Source organism: Cyprinodon variegatus, unplaced genomic scaffold (assembly GCF_000732505.1).
Source record: "Cyprinodon variegatus isolate N-32 unplaced genomic scaffold, C_variegatus-1.0 Scaffold436, whole genome shotgun sequence".
NCBI lineage: Eukaryota > Metazoa > Chordata > Actinopteri > Cyprinodontiformes > Cyprinodontidae > Cyprinodon > Cyprinodon variegatus.
Window position 1 is genome coordinate 644,311 of NW_015150889.1, and position 19,528 is coordinate 663,838.

Genomic DNA, 19,528 nt, shown 5'->3' on the forward strand with positions numbered 1-19,528 from the left:
CCAGAGTGTTGTTCCGCATGGGGGTGAGTAGAAAATGAAGGCTAATCATGTTTTGGGTGTACTATTCCTTTAAGGTTAAGAGGCTGAGCTCGTAGATGATGATAAATAAAATAGTTATGTATAATATATTACATTTCTGACTGTATATCCCTGTAATTATTACACACTGTAGCTTTAATACTTTAGCAAAACTATCATCACTGTTGGACAATTACTTGCACCCCAGGATGAAATAGTACAGAAATGGAGAGCTCCTTCAATGAAAGACTTGTGCACCCAAAGTAAACAAAGGAGCATTATCACAAATCCTTTTTTACAACTGCTTTAAAGTTATAACTGATCCCAAAATGCCACTAGGTTTTTACTGTCTGGGTGTGTGTTTTTGTGTGACAGTGTGAGTTTCAACCTTTTTCTGGTGAAGGATTGGGTACATCTGGCTTCAACCAGACCCCTTTGCATGCTCTGCTTCATCACGGGGTTACCTGACTACCTTACAGTGACTAATGATTAAACCATACCTGGTAGAGGTCTTTCTCAAAATAGTTTATATGCAAGTGTAATAGAATTTAGTGTTTGCACATTTCCTAACTTATTGAGCTCTCTCTGCCTATTAAAAGGAAAGGATGATTTTCTCCTGCTGCTCGGGATGAGATCTACGAAGCATCACCCTTTCCTGGATCTTCACCTTGGTTGTCTTCTAAGCCTCCGTCAATGGCAGCAAATCTCAGCCCCTGTCCGCTCTCTAGCGCACAGAAGTTAGACTGTTTAATCTGCAACCTCCTTGGATCCTCCACTTTCCAAACTGGACCTCAAGCCTGTCTACATGTCACAAACCAAACCCCTCTTGTCAGCTGCAAAAGAAAGTAAAAAAACGTAACTGTAAGCACTGTAATTGATTCGGTATGTGGGGCAAAAAGCTTTCTCAAACCATTTACATCCATGTTATTTGCATCGTTTTTCAGGTTTTCTGCAAAAAGGCTGTCATTGTTGTCTTTTAATCTTGTATCATCCAGGCACATTTCTTGTGTTGTACATTTTATTTGATCTGTGTATATCATTCTTCATGACTATTTAGCATTTTCTTTTCTGAAACACAGGTTTCCCTTTGCTGTACAGTCTATTTTATCAAAGTATTTTTTTTTTTACAGCTGTGTGTATCTGTATTATCTTTTCTTTCTCTTTGCCACTGACATCCCTGCATTACACCACTGTAAGATAATAACATACATTTCTACTTTATTAGTTTCTCCTATTATCAACCATATGTATTGGTTCATTCCCTCTCAACACATCCAGGTATGATTACCCCAAAATATCCAAAAAAAGGGGTCTGCTTCTACCACAGGAAACTTCTCAGGGTAATGCTGGTGTCATTCTATCCTTTCTATTTCAACTGTTCCAGAACTAAATCAGACCAAGCAGTTAGAAATCTACCATGAAACAGCCTTGCTTAAGAGTTTGGAATTTTTGGGTTGACCGTAGCTGGAGCTTGATAGTGGAAGTTAATGTTTTCTGGCAATGTTGAAATTCATGGCATGATGTCCTTATTTCTTTAGTTCTGTTTTTCCTCTCTTTATTTGAATTTGAATTTGAATACAGTGACACAGTTGACAGACAGTGGAAGAAGTATTATATCGATGTGACTTGAATGTCGTTTTCAGCGTTGCTTTTTGTGATGCAGAGAGAGAAAGCAGAGCTTTTATCAAACCCCTTAGATAAATTAACTGACAAAGTAAAAATATTATTGAATTTATGTTTTGAAATACAGTATACAGCATTCAAAACTGCTCAGGGTATGTAGTTATTTGTCGATTAATGGGTTAATAGAGTAGACACATTATGGCAGCAGCCATCTATGTTTATGTGACGGTTATTGTATGAGGTTTTTTCTAATACTTCTTGAGCTTTAGACAGTTGAAAAATAAGCCTAAAGCCTAAATGAACCCATTTTATTATAAATGCATCAGTTTTATCTTAGAGGTATAGTGGAGGATGGTCTTTTTCCGACTGGATCATCAAAATGAGTGGTCCTTCTAATTGTCAATCATTCTGGTGATATGTTTACGTTAGGACGTCCAATGTGCTCATCCCCATTTCTTCATGGTGAGTCTGACATAGTGGGAAAATTGCAAATCTTCTTTTGGAAAGCAAGCTTGTATGAGCAATGCAAACAGCAATTTTTAAACACAGCATGCACGAGGAGAAATGGGCTCGTGCACGCCCTCACACACGTTTAATAATTTCCTCTCAGGAGCGGGTACATCTTAATTGAACTATTCACAGCTGTTAAAAGTTTGTAATCATAAGTTTTGAGAGTTGACATCATTAGCCCTTAATTCACTTGGAACATATTTTTGTCATGAAGTTTTTTTTTATTTATTCTAAATGTTTATCAGTGGTAATACACTTGATTAATAAAAGTATTCCTTGCAGGAGGATAAGGTAATACAGGTGAACTGTTAGAACTAGTAGATGGCGCCACCTAGTGTTTCCATTGTTTTATTGACTCCAAAGCCTCAATTAGGAGCAGCTGCCTGGAATGCATAAGAGTGATTCTTAAATAAATTTAGGATTAATGTATTTTATGTCTGACAGGGAGAGGGAAACACTGTTTTGTCTAAAAAAAGTTTCATGAATATGTTTTCTAGTATTGATTTTTGACAGGGAATAAAAAAAAATGATTAGATATGTGTGTTGGTACAGCAATTAAACCACTTTAACCAATAAACATAGTCACAGGAACCTAACGTAACCTGTTACTTTTCTATTTCAACCAAACCTGAGTCGGTTTAAATATTTTATATGCAAATGTATCCAATTTTTACACGTTTTATATATAACGAAATTGATTATTGATTATATTTGTTTTGTTTTCTCCCTTGATGACTCGGTATATTAAAAGCCCCATAAAAAGTGAAATAGTATCATTATTTCTGTTTCCATCAATGCCTTTAATTTATTTCCTTCTGTTTGTGTTATCTATATCGTTGGTTTCATTTTTAATATTTTCATTTTTTTTATTTCGAGCCGTTCGAACATAATGGTAAAGATAACGCTTTTATTTTGAAGTTTATTTATTTACAGGAAGTGAAAAGGTGCGCTTCCGGTGTTGAGAGCTTAATGATTTCTGGTGTTTTTAGCCCTTTTTTGCTGCCGACCGTTGTTAATTTGTTAACGGATAGTAAACACTGCAGCAATGAGCGCCATAATTCCTCGGATAGAGCAGCTTTCTGCCAGAGTTGTTCGGGTTTTAGGCTGCAACCCCGGACCGATGACCCTGCAGGGAACCAACACTTATCTGGTCGGAACAGGGCAAAGGTGACTGACTGCTGCTGACTATTATCTCTAGACACATAAATATGTGTTTTTGTCTTTTCTTGTGACTTTATCTATCTATGATTAACATTTCCTTCATGCTCACAGAAACAAACCTTAAGGAAATTGATCTGAACATGTCTTCAGTGGAAGCTTCAGAAAGACATGCAAAATTAAAGCAAAGATATTATGAACTGTCACTGTCTGCCGCTCAGGTCTTTTACATGTATTCACCCCCTTTACTCTGATGCACCTAAATCAAACCCAAGGCAGTAAAATGTCTGCAGAAGTCGCAGATGGTACATGGTAACTCTCCTTCAGAGCTTCACAGCTGGACAATTTTACAAGACAGATCTGTAATTTCTATGAGTTCTCATAGAAATATGGCATGTAGAAAGCCATTTTTATGTTTCCAATAATAGATCCAGTTTGCATTCTTTCTCAAGCATAGTTGATTACTGATCAGATCTACAACAACTTGTATAAGGAAATGCTCTGGTCAGTATGAGACTATGATTTATTTTTACTGTTTGAACATGATCTCTCCAGACTGAACTATGGTGGCCTGCTTTACTTTAGCAGGAAACTGTCAGAAAGGATTAGAAGTTTAAATTGAGTAAAAAAAAAAAAAAGAAGAAACCCAGAAGAAAACCTGCTTGAGGCTGAGTGTTAAGACTGGGGCTTTGGTTAAACTGGCAGACATACTTTTAATATCAAAATATAAATGTGCCACTCCACTCGTAAGATACATGAATTTGCTTGTTTGGAATCTTAAATCCACACTATGGGACACGTTTCTACATTTGTTTTCTTTGCATTTCTTTGCATCTGAGTCTGGTTCTGCTGGAGGTTTCTTCCTGTTAAAAGGGAGTTTTTCCTCTCCACTGTCGCTACAAGCATGCTTAGTGTGAGCGATTGCATTGGAGTCAATGAGTCCATGCAATCAGTTGGTTTTCCTTAGATAGAAAACTTTGAATCAATTTGACTGGATGATCTGATGAACTGTAAAGTGCCTTCAGATGACATATGATGTGAATTGGCGCTATATGAATAAACTGAACTCAAATGAATTGAATTCAAACCTCTGTCGGGTTATAATTAATCAGCCTATTAAGTTTTTAGCTTTGCATGTTCTGTTTTTTTCCTGTGTCATTTTTGGTATAATTGGTAACATCCATTATGTAATTTAGGGTTATCTGCTGAATTAAAGCTCCTTGGGCAGCAAAAAAAAAAAATGTTTTGTTTCTTTATGATTCTCTTTTTTTTTCCAGACGTGTTCTTATCGACACTGGGGAACCTGCTGTCCCTGAATACATCAGAAACCTGAAAAATGCTCTGGTAGAATTCAACACTAGCATCCAGGAGATCATCATCACACACTGGCATCATGACCACACCGGTGGAGTGGAAGACATCTGCAGAGATATAACTGGTTAGGCTCTTCTCTGTCAGTCCAAATAGGACCAAGTTGTTTGATTCTGAGTCTTTGCGTACTCCTGACTAATTTCTTACTGAACATGATGAAATCAAAGAAATCTGTTTTGTTTGTTTGTTTGTTTCTTATTGCAGGATCTGAAGTCAGGGTCAGCAAATTGCCCCGAGCTGTCAAAGTCTCAGAGACTGCAGGAAATAAGACATATTCTTACCTAAAAGATGGCGATGTTATCCAGACTGAAGGAGCCACCCTCAAGTCAGTTCACATTTTTCACTTTGAATGAGCAAATTGGGCATTTTTCAACAATAGGTTATAACAAAATGCTTAATTTAAAGGCCAGTTTAGCATTTCTGAGAGCCAGTTTCAATATTTCAGAGTGCTTTTCACCCCAGGCCACACTGACGACCACATGGCCTTGCTGCTGGAGGAGGAACGGGCGTTATTCTCCGGGGACTGCATCCTGGGTGAGGGCACGGCCGTGTTCGAGGATCTCTACGACTACATGAAGTCTCTAAAGATCCTACTGGACACTCAGGCTGATCTGATTTACCCCGGTGAGCAACAACACATTTATATCTTAAGTATCCCTGAACGAGCCTCCATACTGATAGCGCTGCGCTGCTGGGTGGTGACAGTGTAGCTAGCACATCATACATTTTATGCATGTATTGCTTTTGCAAGAACTGCAGTTTTTTTAGGGCAATTCCAAAATTTGCTAATGAATTTTATTTCTTGTACAAATAAATCTGACAGAGATTTGCTTCTACAGGAAATAAGTAGCACTGAAAAGGACTGATTTTTCTTCTGGATACTGGATCTAAAATTCCAACACTGCACTATTAAAGTGTCGCATTTTGTTATTTTAAAGGTTTTTAATTTAACATATGTGATGGAATAAACACCAAAGGGTATTTGGAAAAATATAATCTGGAACAGTAGCAAAAAGTTGAGCTTGAATTAATTGATAAAGATCAGTAAGACTGGATAAGACAGGCCTAATGATAATAGCAGGATTGTGGAATCTAGCGGTGGAAGCAAAGAAAGATGATAGTCAAATTAGACAGACTGGTTAGAAAAAGGATTGCTAATCATATTTATCTCTAAAAAAAAAGCATCTGTCAACACGAGCTTGTCACAGTTAACTGTTTTGATTTTCCATGTAGGGCTAAAACAATTAATTAGATTAATGGTGATTGATCGATTACTCGATTAATCCTTAAATGTTTTATTTTCACCTGGTTTAATTCTCTAAAAAAATCTTCTTTAAGGAACCCTTCGCTTTCTGATTATTATTCAATTGATCAAAAAAATTATTAACAGATTAATCAATTAGCAAAATAATCATTAGATGCAGCCCTATGTCCATGACGAAAAAAACATTTTCATCCGACAGAAACTGACTTTTTAAACACCACCTTACAAAACTCCCTTAAATAGATCAGATTTTGAGAGGTTTTCTTGTCTAAAACTTCATTCAGAAGATTCGTTAAGATTTGCTGCCAGGTTTTCATTCTGGTCTGGATTTTTCAGTAATTGTTTTTCCTTCTGTTTTTTTTTTGTTTTTGTTTTTTTCTTTTGCTGGTTTTCTTCTTTTGTTGGTTAGGGTGTTTTCTTGGATTTAATTTCTTGGATTTGATTTCTTGGATTACAGATGGTTTTGGATAGAATGGATTGCTATTGGATCACTACTTTGATACAGCAGGATGCTGCTGCCACCAACACAAAATTGGGCCTTTTTTTTTTTTTTTTGGTTTCTCTTGAAATATGGGCCAAAACTTCAACCTTGTTATGGTTTTAGACAAGATTTGAGAGATTTGAGCCATAACTGTATGATTGTTTTTAGTAATTTTGTGTAACCAAATTCTTTAACTGCCCAACTTTTTTTTTTTTTTATAATCAAGGAACTACGGAACAGTTTTATGAAATGACCCCTCTGGTATTCCGATTCCTGACCAGCAGTGTGTACACATTTTGTCTCTGAGTCCAGAGTGTTCTGACTTTGAATTTCACAATCGAGTTTACTATTGCATTCATCCAACTAACATAAGAAGTTAAATGGAGAAAAAAAAGGTGTTGCTTCCTTCTTTTAGATGTCAGGTCACCCCTTTATGACAACCTTTGTTTGCTTAGTTCACTTGTTTTTTAAGTAATAAAAATCTGATTATCAGTAATATAACCCTCAGCAAACTGTTTTTTTGCCCATGATCCTTAGGCTTAAAAGAAGCAGTGGAGAGATTTGTAGGACAGAGGAGGATGTATTAGTAATATCTGGGTTACCATATGACATTGTCATAAACATATTACACATTTCAGTTTGATTTTTTTCCTGATATCTTTCAGCCTTTCTAGGGGTTCGCTTTACATTTTGTGGTGCAGCTAATGTTCTAATTCTTTGTTGTAAAATTTCCCAATACACTGAATGCAGCTCAGTCCACACACCAGTGGGAGATAAAAGACCGTATGCTTTCTGTACGGTTTTCTGATCTTTTTTGTCCTCGTGTTCCTGTGCAGGACACGGGCCTGTGGTGCAGGATGCTGGCGCCAAGATCAAACACTACATCAGCCACCGAGACCAAAGAGAACAGCAGATCCTGAAAGCTATTCAGGACGGAGCAGGAAAGCCTTTTTCTTCCATGGAGCTTGTAAAGATTGTCTATAAGGTTAGAAAGAACCTTCCGTCTCTTTAGAAGCTTTTTATTACGGTGTTTAAAGAACACAGGTGTGAGTTGTTGTTCTCATTATAATGAATCAGTTTAACCCTTAATAAGGATACGTTCACACTGCAGCCTGAAGTGGCACAAATCCGATTTTTTTGCCCATATGCGACCTGGGTCTGATCTTTTCATGGCTGTCTGAACAACACAGATCCGATTTGTTCCAATGCGACCCAGGTCACTTGGCTATGTGGTCCTGAATCCGATACGAATCTGAACCTTTCAAATGCGACCTGTGTCTGAACGGCGGACTCATCCGACCTGAACGTCATTAATACCCGACAAAGGTCACTATTCTGCGTCTTGCTACGCTGAAGCGGCAAGAAAAACAACAACCATGGCAGATGTTGATGCGGAGAGCAGTATTTATGTTTAACCATCTTGAAGTTTTTATGGTTGGAAAAGACCGCTTGATGCGCATGGGCGCTACCATCCATGTTTACTTTCGTAAACACAGAGCAAGCTGGCCTGTGACCACATTGCGTCCTCTACTGCGCATGCAGGACACTTGCGTTCTATAACTGCAGTTCACACAGGAGATCACATACAAGTCGCATATATTTGGAAATATGAACGGCAACGCAAAAAAAAATTGGATTTCACCAAAAAATCGGAATTGAGCATTAAGGCCTGCAGTGTGAACGTAGCTTAAGAAAAACCCAGTCTTCTTGGATAAGTGGCATTATTATTTAGTTGAATTGATTTAAACAGTATTTTTACAAGAATTCAAAGCAAAGTTTGTGAGTCATTTTAATTTAAATGAAAATTCACCCTGTAATCCTTCTATTTTAACCATTAGGCAATACTAGGCAGTTGCCAATGGCTCCAAGTTCCTGAGGGCCCCATAAAACTGTGTTTACATGTATGGTTAATACAACTATTCCTTATTTGTGCACATTAATTGTTTTTGATAAAAATAATTTTGTTAGAACATCAGAACACTTTATATTAATAGTATTAAGTGTGTCAACCCTAACCCTAAAAGACAGCAGCAAACCATTTGAAAACAATGGGAAGAGCAGTGTTGCCAACTTACCGCTTTTGTTTCTATATTTATTGACTTTCAGACCCCTTTAGCGCTTTGATTTCAAAAAGGCGCCTGGCGCCAAATCTAGCGACTTTTTTCTGCTAGTGGAGACTTTGGTGACAACATCTAAAAGCAGCAAACTCTGCTCTCCAAAGCAAGTAGAATTGTAACCCCGCCTCCTGCTCTCCTCTATCATGTCTGCTGTCATGATCCATGCAGCTATTATTTTATCCAAATGAAAAACAGAGAACAGAAAAACACATCATGGCTTGTCTAAGGTGAAAAGAAGGACTGGGTTATTTACTTTTGCTGTCGCCTTTTTTGAAACACAGGAACGAGCAATCAGCTAAGTGAGCTTAGTGATTGAAAAAAAAAAAATTCTTTCATACCTTTTGAGACAGCTGGAAAATTCAGCTAAGTACAAAAAATAGAGAGGAAAACAACAAGAAATGGGACAAGAAGAGAGGGACAAAATGTAGAACAGATAATGGATGTCTATTCTATTCAAATTTCTGTATAATGGTCTGTTTTATGTTGTCTTCTCAGTTCAGAGGGCCCCGTGCCTGTCTTTGCCTAGGGCCCCATATTTACTAAATCTGCTGCTGGTTTTAACGTATTTTACAGTTATAATAGTATTGTACTGTATGTCTATTTAATTTATTGTCATAAGTAAGCAAAGATGTTAATTGCATACTCTTTAGTTTCCATTTAAATGCAGCGTATTAAAAGGGATTAGTATCTGAACATGGACTGCCTACCTTCAACTATACAAATCTCAATGGCTGCCTCTTTTTTGACCTTTAATCTGCTCTGTATTCACAGAAACATGACATTTAGTTTCCACTCCTGTTTTTCTCCAGGACACTCCTGAATACCTGCACCAGGCTGCAAATGTCAACCTGGTTCATCACCTGAAGAAACTGGAGAAAGAAGCCAGGATCACTTTAGGTATTTGAGCTACTTCTCTTCTGCAGAAATTCATGAAACATATTTAGTCTGGTCTTGCATACTAATGCAAAGGTTTATCCCCCAGTGCTCGACTCTACAACTAACAGCAAGTGGAGAAGTAACCTATGATGTCCAGCAACCCTGAAATGGACAAACTACATCATATAATCAAAGAAATCTCACTGGACAACATGTGAGAGTCTGTTTATTAAACGCACAGGATCACATTATGAAGTTATGATTGTGAGACTGATTGAAACAGTGTGAACAAGAATATATATTAGTTTAAACATGTTGCATTGAATTATGTTTTTTGTATGCCTTCATATAGGTGCACTTTTTACAACTCTTAAAAACGTTGACAGGTGGTTTTCTCCTCCAACACTTCAGTCAAATCTGTGCAGAATAGGTGTGGTTATTCCATGCAGACACTAGGTGGCAGCACCTGCTAAAAAAACCTGTCAACTGCTATCATAAATGTAAAAAAAATCTATCTAGTCTTTCAAAAAGATTACACATATTGTTTTTCCTATTGAAATTAATTATAAATTTATGTTGGAACATACTTTGTGTATCTTTGATGCATGTTTTCATTGTTGCCTAAATATTTTATAAATAAACATGAAACAAATTTGGAATTTAAAAAGATTAATGTAATTTTGATAATTGTGAATGCTTACTAAATAGACTCCTCTTTCAGTTTTCGCTCATAAGTCCCTGTTTTTGTGTGACCCTTTGAGCTTCCGTTGCCCCCCCCCCCCCCCCCACCCCCCACTGTGGCTCTCATCTGTTTCTATATTGACTAATTACACTGATGCAGCCTGACTGTATTGGAACTTCCTTTGTTTCTGAGTTACTGTTTGGAACACAAACCAGTTTTGCATTTGACTGGGAACTTAATGTTCTTATGAACGGCTTAATCGACTGATGTGTGCAGAACATTGGAAATGATGCAAAGAAACATCTGTGTAAAAGTAAAAACCAGCTGTGCTGTTTGATATGTCCAGTCGCAGAAATTATCTGTAGCAAAGGTTCCCTAACATTTACCACTTTTACAGTCTGACCTTCAGGGAACTTGGTGCTCTTTAAAGGTTCCTTGAAGGTTAATTGCAATATCCTTCAAAATGATACTGTAGTTCTTTAAACTGTTACATGACCTTTAGATAGGACTTTTAAGAGACTTAAGAGAGAACATTTGGTAAATATTCATCTGGGGGTTAGATCTAGCATTCATAGCATGGAGGTAAAAAGCTTCCATATAAATTTAAATTTATTTAAACCAATTATGTCCTGACTTTATGGGAAATTTAAGTTTGAACAGATACTTTCAACATCTGGGAACGTTTTCTGAAGGTTACCTGTAAAAAGTCTTTAGTGTCTGTTAAAGGTTCCATCTTTTAGGTTTACCTTTAGGAAAGTTTTAGCAAGCATTCCCTGCCTCTAGGTTCCCTCCTCAAAGGATGGTTCCCTTAAGTTTGGTTGCAGTATCTCAATATTATCTTTTTAGGGGAAATTAATGAACATTTCTTAAAAGGTTCCCTGACGTTTGTTTGTAACATACTGTCTACAGCGTGGCTTTTAGGCTAATTTACTGAACTAATTGCAACATTAGCAGTGCTTTATATTTCAAGGAATGTTCTAAAGTGACGTGGGGAACTTGAGATAACGTTCCTTAAAGGCTTGTAAGGTGGTTGTTCAGAGTGGAGTGTAGGCTGCTTGCATCTTTTCTTTGACTTTTAGGAAATGTTTTGTAAATGACCCTGAGGGAACATTCACGTATGACCTCAAACGACTAGAGGGAACATTACCTTAAGGTTTTAAGACTTCAGGACAGTGACTTTATGGGGATTTTTTTTTTTTTTTTTTGTGCTGCAACTCCTTGGAGTGGCTTTAGGGAATTTAAAAGTTCCCTAAGTGTTATAGGAAGTCCTCTAATTGTTCCTTAAACATCTGTGTCATCTTTCATGGTTTTACTTTACGGAATTATAAGAAAGTGCTCTTTCAAGTTTTGTTTATTCATCTACATTTCTTCATGTAAATGCAAAGATGTAGATAAAATGTAAATGTGTGTCAGTTTGTACATACGCAGACATTATTTCCTTATGGTTAACTGGAACTTACAGTGTGACCTTTTGAGTGTGGTATGTTTATTGCTATTGCAACTGGTTGCAACACCCTAGCTTGACCTTTAGGGAACCAGTTATGATTTACATTATATTGTAGGGACTTGCAGAACATACTGTGGCTCTCCTAGTGGGTCTTTATTTTTCTTTTAATGTTTTACAGAATAATCTGAAAATTCTGCCTTAGTGGTTTCTCAGCTTCAATTAGAGGAGTTATAATAGCATCATATAGATGTAATGGTGTAAAAGACAATAGGGCAAGTTACCATTTTTAATCACTTGTATACCTCTTAGAAATGGAGTCCCCCGTCCCTCAGTGAGGTCTAGAAGCACAAGATCTATATTCAGCCATTCAGCAGAGATACTGCCACATGGCTGTACATCTTATTTTGGCATTTGACCAATTAGATGAGCCCTTGCATGATATATTACCTACTGTAAATTAAGTTGAAAAAAAGTTAGAAAGTCTAGAAAAAAAGCTAACAGAAAAGTTTCATTTTTAGAGTGTTTTTCATTAAATTCTTATAGAAGCACTTTTGCTATTTTTCCTAATATATTCAGGCAAGTTGGCCTTTCTTACATTACATTGACACTGCTTTTTGTCATCAAAATATCCATATTTTTTTGGAGTCTTACAAACGTGATAAGGTCTTGTCCTGGATTCCAATACCACTGTTGACTTGACATTTTGATTTTCACTGGTGTGATGAAAGTTGGTGGGAACACTCTAAGGGTGGGGGCTGATGGACCTACATTTACTCCACACAAAGGCTTTCAATAGGGTTTGTATTTTCCAAAATTGAGCTCAAACATATATTTATTGAATGCTTTCCTATTGTTGAGAACACAAGAGAACCAAAATAAACTGATATTTATATTTATGGGTAGTTAGACATTAATGTATATAAAAAAAAAAAGGATGAATAATGGTCGACTGCGATGCCAACAGCAATATATCATGCCTCACTAGTATGCACATAATTTCAGTTTCATTCATCAATCCAAAAATGTGGTTTGATTGATTGGATGTTTTCCCTTTCAGCTAGTTCAGTCATTATCCTCCTTCAAAACCAGAAAAATCTAATTTAGAAATGTGTCCCACATATTGCTGAGAGCCAAAGTCTATTGAAATTATTGGTGGGGACATGTCCACATCAGGCCAATGTTGGTAGGGACATGTCCACACTAGGGGGCAGATTTACCATTAGGCAATACTAGGCAGTTGCCTAGGGCCCCAAATTTCTGGGGGCCCCATAAAACTCCTATTACATGTATGGTCAATACAACTAGTCCTTATTTGTGCACATTAATAATGTTTTTATAAAAACCCTTTTGCTAAAATGCCATCAGAATGCTGAACACTGAAGGGGGGGCTTCAGTGTCCACCATATTGGATCAGTCCATTTGCTGCACATGTTCAGAAAGGTCCAAACAGACAGAGGCAAATAATTTGTAAACAAACGCTGCAAAGAGCAGTGTTGCCAACTTAACGCTTTCGTCTCTATATTTAGCGACTTTTCAGACCCTTCTAGCACTTTGTTTTCAAAAAAGCGGCTAGCGCCAAATCTAGTGACTTTTTTCTGCTACGGAGACTTTGGTGACAACATCTAAAAGCAGCGAACTCTGCTCTCTAGAGCAAGTAGATTGGTAACCCTGCCTCCTGCTCTCCTCTATCATGTCTGCTGTCATGATCCATGCAGCTATTATTTCATCCAAATTAAAAAACGGAGAACAGATAAGCAGATCATGGCTTGTCTACAGTGAAAAGAAGGACTGGGTTATTTACTTTTGCCGTCACATATTTGGAAACACGGGATGGAGCAATGAGCTCAGTGAGCTTAGAGTAACATTTCTCTAACTGTATAATGGGTCTATTTTATGTGTTCTCTTCTCAGTTCAGAGGGGCCCCTGCCTGTCTTTGCCTAGGGCCCCAAATTACCTATATCCGCCCCTGGTCCACAGCAGTCCCTTGTGGTTAAAGGGAATTATACATTATAAAAATATACTTTTCATTAGTTTATGTTGAAAGCCTAAAAGAAAATGTTTCCCCAAACTCTTTCAAACAGTTTCATTGAGTTGGGAAATGAAACTGAGGTCCTTGCAGGTGGTAGTGAAATGAGAAAAGAGGAGGTGGAGGTGCAGGGAGGAGGAGGAGGAGGAGGAGGAGGAGGAGGAGGAGGGGGTCTGCTAGTAAAGATAAACAGCCGAGGAACCTCTGAGCCAGATGAACATGGCGGCTCCGGCTCTGGACGCTCCTGTCGCTCCGTCCCGCTGACCCTCACTGCACCGACTAAAACCTCCGCTCTACAGCCGCCCATGGCCCCCCAACTCTCAGGTAAGTCCCCCCCGCTATGGTCCCCCAGTCCCCACCCCCCCTCAGTTATCTCCTACATTAATAGTAGTGGTGGTGGGGGGGGTGGTTGTGCAAAGTGTCTGTCAGTACATGAAGGTTAACCTACTTTTGAATTTATTTTGTAACGTCTGTCGCGCGACTTTAAAGATGGGATATATAGGATTGGATACTAAGGATTTAAGCGGAGCCTTCAGGAAATAACGTTTCTGACGGAGAGAAGCGACAGCTGCGAGCGTTTCTGCTCATTTACAAGCGTCGCTCTTTATTTTATCGCCGTCGAACTGTTTCGCAGTCAAATTTTAACTTTTATTTATTTCACACATGGATTAATGTGAATGACATAAAGGCACTTGTGTTAACACATAACACCAAGTTATTCCGTGACAGGTTCGTTTGTCTCGGACTTCCTCAAACAATTTAATCGTTAAGTGAAATCTAATCGATTCACAGTTTCCGGGGTTGGATTTCAAAATAAAAGCGTTATTAGTTCTTAAAGGTAGTTCTTTAAAAAACGGGTTCATTTTATTTGGTGTAATTAAAAAATAAATAAATAAATAAAAATCTCTCTAATTAGATTCACCAATTGGGTGTTATTATAAATTATTACAAATATTTATTTTGTAGATAAATGGATAGATTTCAAGTACTGTGATGATCTGGGGCTGCCTTGCTTCTTCTGGACCTGTGCAAGTCAAAAACTGAACCATAAATTCTCTCTATGGCAGAAAATCCTAAAGCAATCTATCCATCCATTAATTTGTGACCTTTAGACCTAACTCCCCTGAGATGTACAGCAGAAAAATGCCCTAAATGATTAATATCTTGATGGCTTAAACTTGACATCCAAGTGAATAAAATGCAATTATCTGCAGTCCCGACTAAACGCCACAGCTTTGGTCTCAGTTTAATCGAGCTATTCTTTTAACTTAAAGCAGGGCTCTTCAACATTTTCCAGGCCAAGGACCCCCAAACTGATGGCGAGATGGAGCGGGCCCCCCTAATTATATATATTGTATGAAATTGTGTTATATCAAACTGGTCCTATAGTCTCTCTATTACAGATGGAGTCATGTAGCGAAAGTAATTCCTCCCTGGGATTATTAAAGTATTCCTGATTCTGATTCCTGGTTGATGGGACAGGTGTTGTGAATGAAACGGTGCCCAGCCTGAAAGAGCTCCTGTGTGTCGCTGAATGTGTGCATTGATGACTGAAAGACATCTTCTGCCTCCATTTATCTGTTTACTACAGTTTTTTGTGACCCCCATGCAATACTTTGATTTATAAATGAACAATATTTAAAATAAAAATAAAGACATTTATTTTGAAAATATGTTTCCAGTGTTCCTGTATTAAAGTAATTTGAAGAGAGATTTGTTAGGAAGTTGCTAGAAAGCACTAATACAAGCTGTATTATTCTATAGCATTTGGTATTTATTTATTTTTATTAATTTTTATTCTCTGTGCATGTAGCAATATATTAAGCTTAGACCTGTAGAGTAAAAATCTGGACAGTAGAAAACCGTTTGTTTCTTTTTTGATACAATCAATGAAGACCTAATGCTGTTTTAACAGGAGCTGAAAAAGTTTTGTACAGATAGCTGCCGGTGTATACCGCTCTGAATTCACAATCCAACATGGATGTCATGTCCCAAAACACTTTTTATTGATATATGACTGCATGTTTTGCATTCCTTGTGGTGACTGGTTAAAAGTTCAAGCTCTTCGAAGTCAATTGACATACCAAAACATAAATCATTTGCACCGCAGAGAGTGTTTTCTCATAATTCCCCTGTCACATTCTTTCTCCCAGTGCATAAAGCAGAATGTCATCAGTCAAACTGTGCCTGAATGCATTCTTGGATCATGGTATCCGGTGAGGAGCGCGACACTGGCCTAACATGTTATTCAGGTTATTACAGATTAGAAATTAAGTGCAGCTCACAATCTATTGTTTAACACAGAAATTCCTTTCTTTCAGCTAAGAAAAAGAATGTGCCTGTATTTGCTGTTGAGCTGGTATGTTCATGTGAGAAACCTGTCAGTTTACCTACGTGACAGGTGTCATCTGACTCCTCGGTGTTGTGTTATCTTAGAGGGCTGGATTCTTGATTTTTGTTTTTTAGGCCCCTTTAAAGCCTATTTGCTTTTCCTTGGACCCAAAGGTGAACTTTAAAAAGGATCGCAACACGTATAGCAGGTTTTCAGTCTTACGTTTTGCATCCTTGCCTGGAGGATACCCAACTCTTCGGATGCTTTTTTTGTTAACCCTTTATAGGGCACTAAGTGAAATCCTTTAAAAATCTGAAATTCAAGCCAATAGTGTTATTGTAATCCATGACAACACCTTATTGCCTTTGTAACATAAAAAAAATCTGGATATTTTGATGGCAAAAATGAATGTCAATGTAATAACAAGAAACGCGAACTTGCCCGAATATATTAAGAAAAATAACTAAAGTTCTTCTATAAGAAATTCATGGAAAACACTGAGAGTGAAAGAAACACATTTTTTGGCACAACATAACCTTAGGGGGATTAATGCTTTAGTTTATAAACAATAATATATTTATTGTAATATAATTGTTAACTAGGCTTATTAACTTTTTAGCTTTTCAATTACAGGGTTTCCGCAGGTCTTTAAAAGTCATTAAATTATAATTTTTTTAATGTAAGGCCTTAATTGGCATCAAAGTTCATTAAATGTGATTATCATGGCTTTTAAAATGCTTGATTAAAAAAAAAAAGTTTATAAATACAATTTCATCAGATATATTATATCGCAATATATTTGCGCAGAACTGCTTCTGGTTGATCGTAAAGCCATATGTTCGGAAAAGAAGCTCGAGGTGGGGAACATTTTGACAAAATGGCAGGAAAATTATATATATTATAATTTTATGTATTTATAGATGTATAATAAAGGTCATGGGTACTTGTTGATGCCATTAAGAATATTTCTAAGAGCATTAAAAGAGAGTTAAATTAGAGTTGGAAGGCAGCTCTGGTTCTTAGTAGCTAGTTTTATATCACTGGCTGTGCTTAATGTGGTTCCCAGTAAATCATATCCCATATCTGGAAATAAACTAGTTTCCTTCCTCTCTTTGGGGTTATTAAACATGTTATCAAGTTGCTCCGCAGTTCAGAAAGCAAAAGAAGGGGGACGCTCGTTTATTTAAATCGGAGATGAGTTTATTTCCTTAAATTGTACAGTAACGCTTTTTCATTAAACAGATGCCTTCTCCATTAGATTTCAATGACTGAGACGAGACGCGTAGCCTGGCTGGCTCAGAGGCTGGCAGCTCCCGTTCACTGCCTTGTGTTTTCGCCGAGGCAGGCAGAAATAGAATGTCTCAGGCAAAGGTAGACGAATGTCACCGTGCAAATACCAAGTTCATTGTTTCACAGAATCTATAAGGAATCGAATCGTTTCACAAAATTGATAAGTAGGGTTGTCAAAAGTATTGATACTTAAAAAGTATTTATACTGAAAAGTTGTATCCGGATACAATACTCGTTTTTAAAAGTATCGATACAGTGCTAACCTAAGCAGTCATTCATCTTATGTGCAGATTAGAGGAAAATGCACTTTCTGAACACTGTGTGATTGAATAATTCTGTGCACTTTTCGGTTTCAGACTTTTTTCTGTAACAGGTGCAGCTGCTGAGAATTATTTATGTTTTTTAACTGGTTTGGCTAGTGTCATTGTTATGTCTGTAAAGCATAGCCAAGGAAGGAACACTAAATTTAAATTTATCAAGCTTGCTTAATATTGTGCACAGCATACAACCTCAAAATATTGTTTATTGTGTTTATCTATTTATTGTATTTTGTTTATTAATGAAAAAATTTCTGTTGAATTTTGGAGTCTTTGTTTTTATTCTCTTATCGAAAATGACGTCAAGTATCAAATATTTTACTTAGCATCGGTATCGAGTTGAAAAGTTTAGTATCGTGACAACCCTATCGATAAGGGAATCGGAATCGTGAAAATCCTATCAAGTCCCAACCCTGCAGATGGAAAAGAAATCCTATATATTTTTTGGTTTGCTTGTTTTGGTTAATTTCAAGTTTACGCACCAAAAGCGTATGAAATTATTTGGATGCATAGAAACTGACAGCGAGGCACTTTTATCTGTTGTTTTAGGTTTGTCTTCCACTTGTTTTTGTCTGACTTCCACATTGATCTCTGGTTTTTAGTGCGCAGCCATGAAGGCTCTTCCGAGCACCTCTGGTCATCGGGGCTGATTCAGAACGCATGTTGTGTATAAATTAGGAGCTAAATGAATGGTGACAGAGTACAGGCCAGAGTCGCGTAAACTTATCTGTTGTACTTCCTGTGGTTTCTGTTGTGTGTTTGATTTAATGTGTTTAAAGCTCACCAATTAGCTCACCAATTCACTGCAGTAGGAATTGTTAGTGGGAAAGTAAAATACTAAAAGCCATCCAAGCTTTTAACCTGTTGTTCTACAGTTCAGAAAGTTTTAGCACCAGAAACCGCTGCAATATTTAGCTAACATGATATCAAACACTAATTCTACTTATGTTTCACAAAAGACCATCCTGTTATGATATTTCTCATGTGAGCCTTAACTATTGCTACCAGTAGCAACTGCCCATGGACTGGTATAATATTCTACCTAAAACAAAAAAAAACAAAATGGCCAAAAATCTCAGATTTATAGTGTTTATACAGAAATACAAAAAAAAAACTAGCACTAATTAAAGAAAAATAATTTCTGTTGTTAGAATAACATTAATTTATTATTATTATTTAGTACAATGGGAAATGATCTCATGTTTAGCTGCAGTTTATTAATACCTCGTTTTCTGTTAAAACTGAATTGAAAGCATGCTTTTCAGTGTTTTGGTAGCCAAAATGTACTTTCTGCTGTATTTTGATTAATAATTATGAAGAGGTCAAAGTGCATCAGTCAGGGATTTGTGTCCCCCATCCATCTCTTTTTTTATATATATTCTTTTTGTCTTGAAGTTTGTTGATGCATTCAAAACCTAAAGCCCCTGTCACACTTTGACGATTTAGCCAGGTGTATTCCTGACGTCCGAGAATCTTTAAAAACGCCGGCCTACCCTGACTTGCCGTATGTTGATGTGTGCCAGCTTGTTACAGCGTACTTCGCCGTGCTCATAACTCATACAAAACGGACCCATAACTTATCCAACTTATGCCAGCATTTTTGCTAGATCTTTGGTACGTCAGGCATACTCTGGTTTAAATCATCAAGGTTTGACAGGAGCTTTACAATTTTGGACTTTTCCAGTTTTGTGCATTTTGTGATTAGGAGAAGAACATTGTCTAACCTGCATATCACACATTTGAAACAGTCAAGTGTAAATTGGCAGACTGATTGTTGGATCACTCACCATTTTTTCTCTTCTCCTTTTTAAAAAAAATTAATCTGTTTTCCTCACTACATGTAACATTTAAAGGTACACTATGCAACCGGTGTTGATTTTCCAGCGAGGCTCCCCCCAGAGGGCGAAAGTAAAAGTGCACTGTCGTAAATATCCACAGCTGTTCTCCTGGTTTCTCCGTCAAGCCAGTCGCGGTTGTTTTGAGCTTAGCAGATAGGCGAACGCAACGAATGACTAA

General features: G+C 37.2%; 2 protein-coding genes across 2 annotated transcripts in view; both read left to right on the top strand.

Annotated features, from left to right (window-relative positions):
- Window positions 1-3,101: 3,101 nt before the first annotated feature.
- Window positions 3,102-10,068, top strand: lactb2 (lactamase beta 2). Its single transcript, XM_015388806.1, has 7 exons — window positions 3,102-3,318; window positions 4,587-4,747; window positions 4,885-5,005; window positions 5,126-5,304; window positions 7,262-7,410; window positions 9,352-9,439; window positions 9,525-10,068. Exons 1-7 carry the CDS (start codon window positions 3,197-3,199, stop codon window positions 9,566-9,568), a joined length of 864 nt encoding a protein of 287 aa, XP_015244292.1. The 5' UTR covers window positions 3,102-3,196; the 3' UTR covers window positions 9,569-10,068.
- A 3,706-nt stretch (window positions 10,069-13,774) lies between these two features.
- LOC107093624 (nuclear receptor coactivator 2-like) overlaps window positions 13,775-19,528 on the top strand; it is a 40,615-nt gene continuing 34,861 nt past the window's right edge. Inside the window, exon 1 of the mRNA XM_015388804.1 lies at window positions 13,775-13,897. The gene's annotated coding sequence lies outside the window, so the exon portion shown is untranslated. The remainder of the gene's footprint in view (window positions 13,898-19,528) is intronic.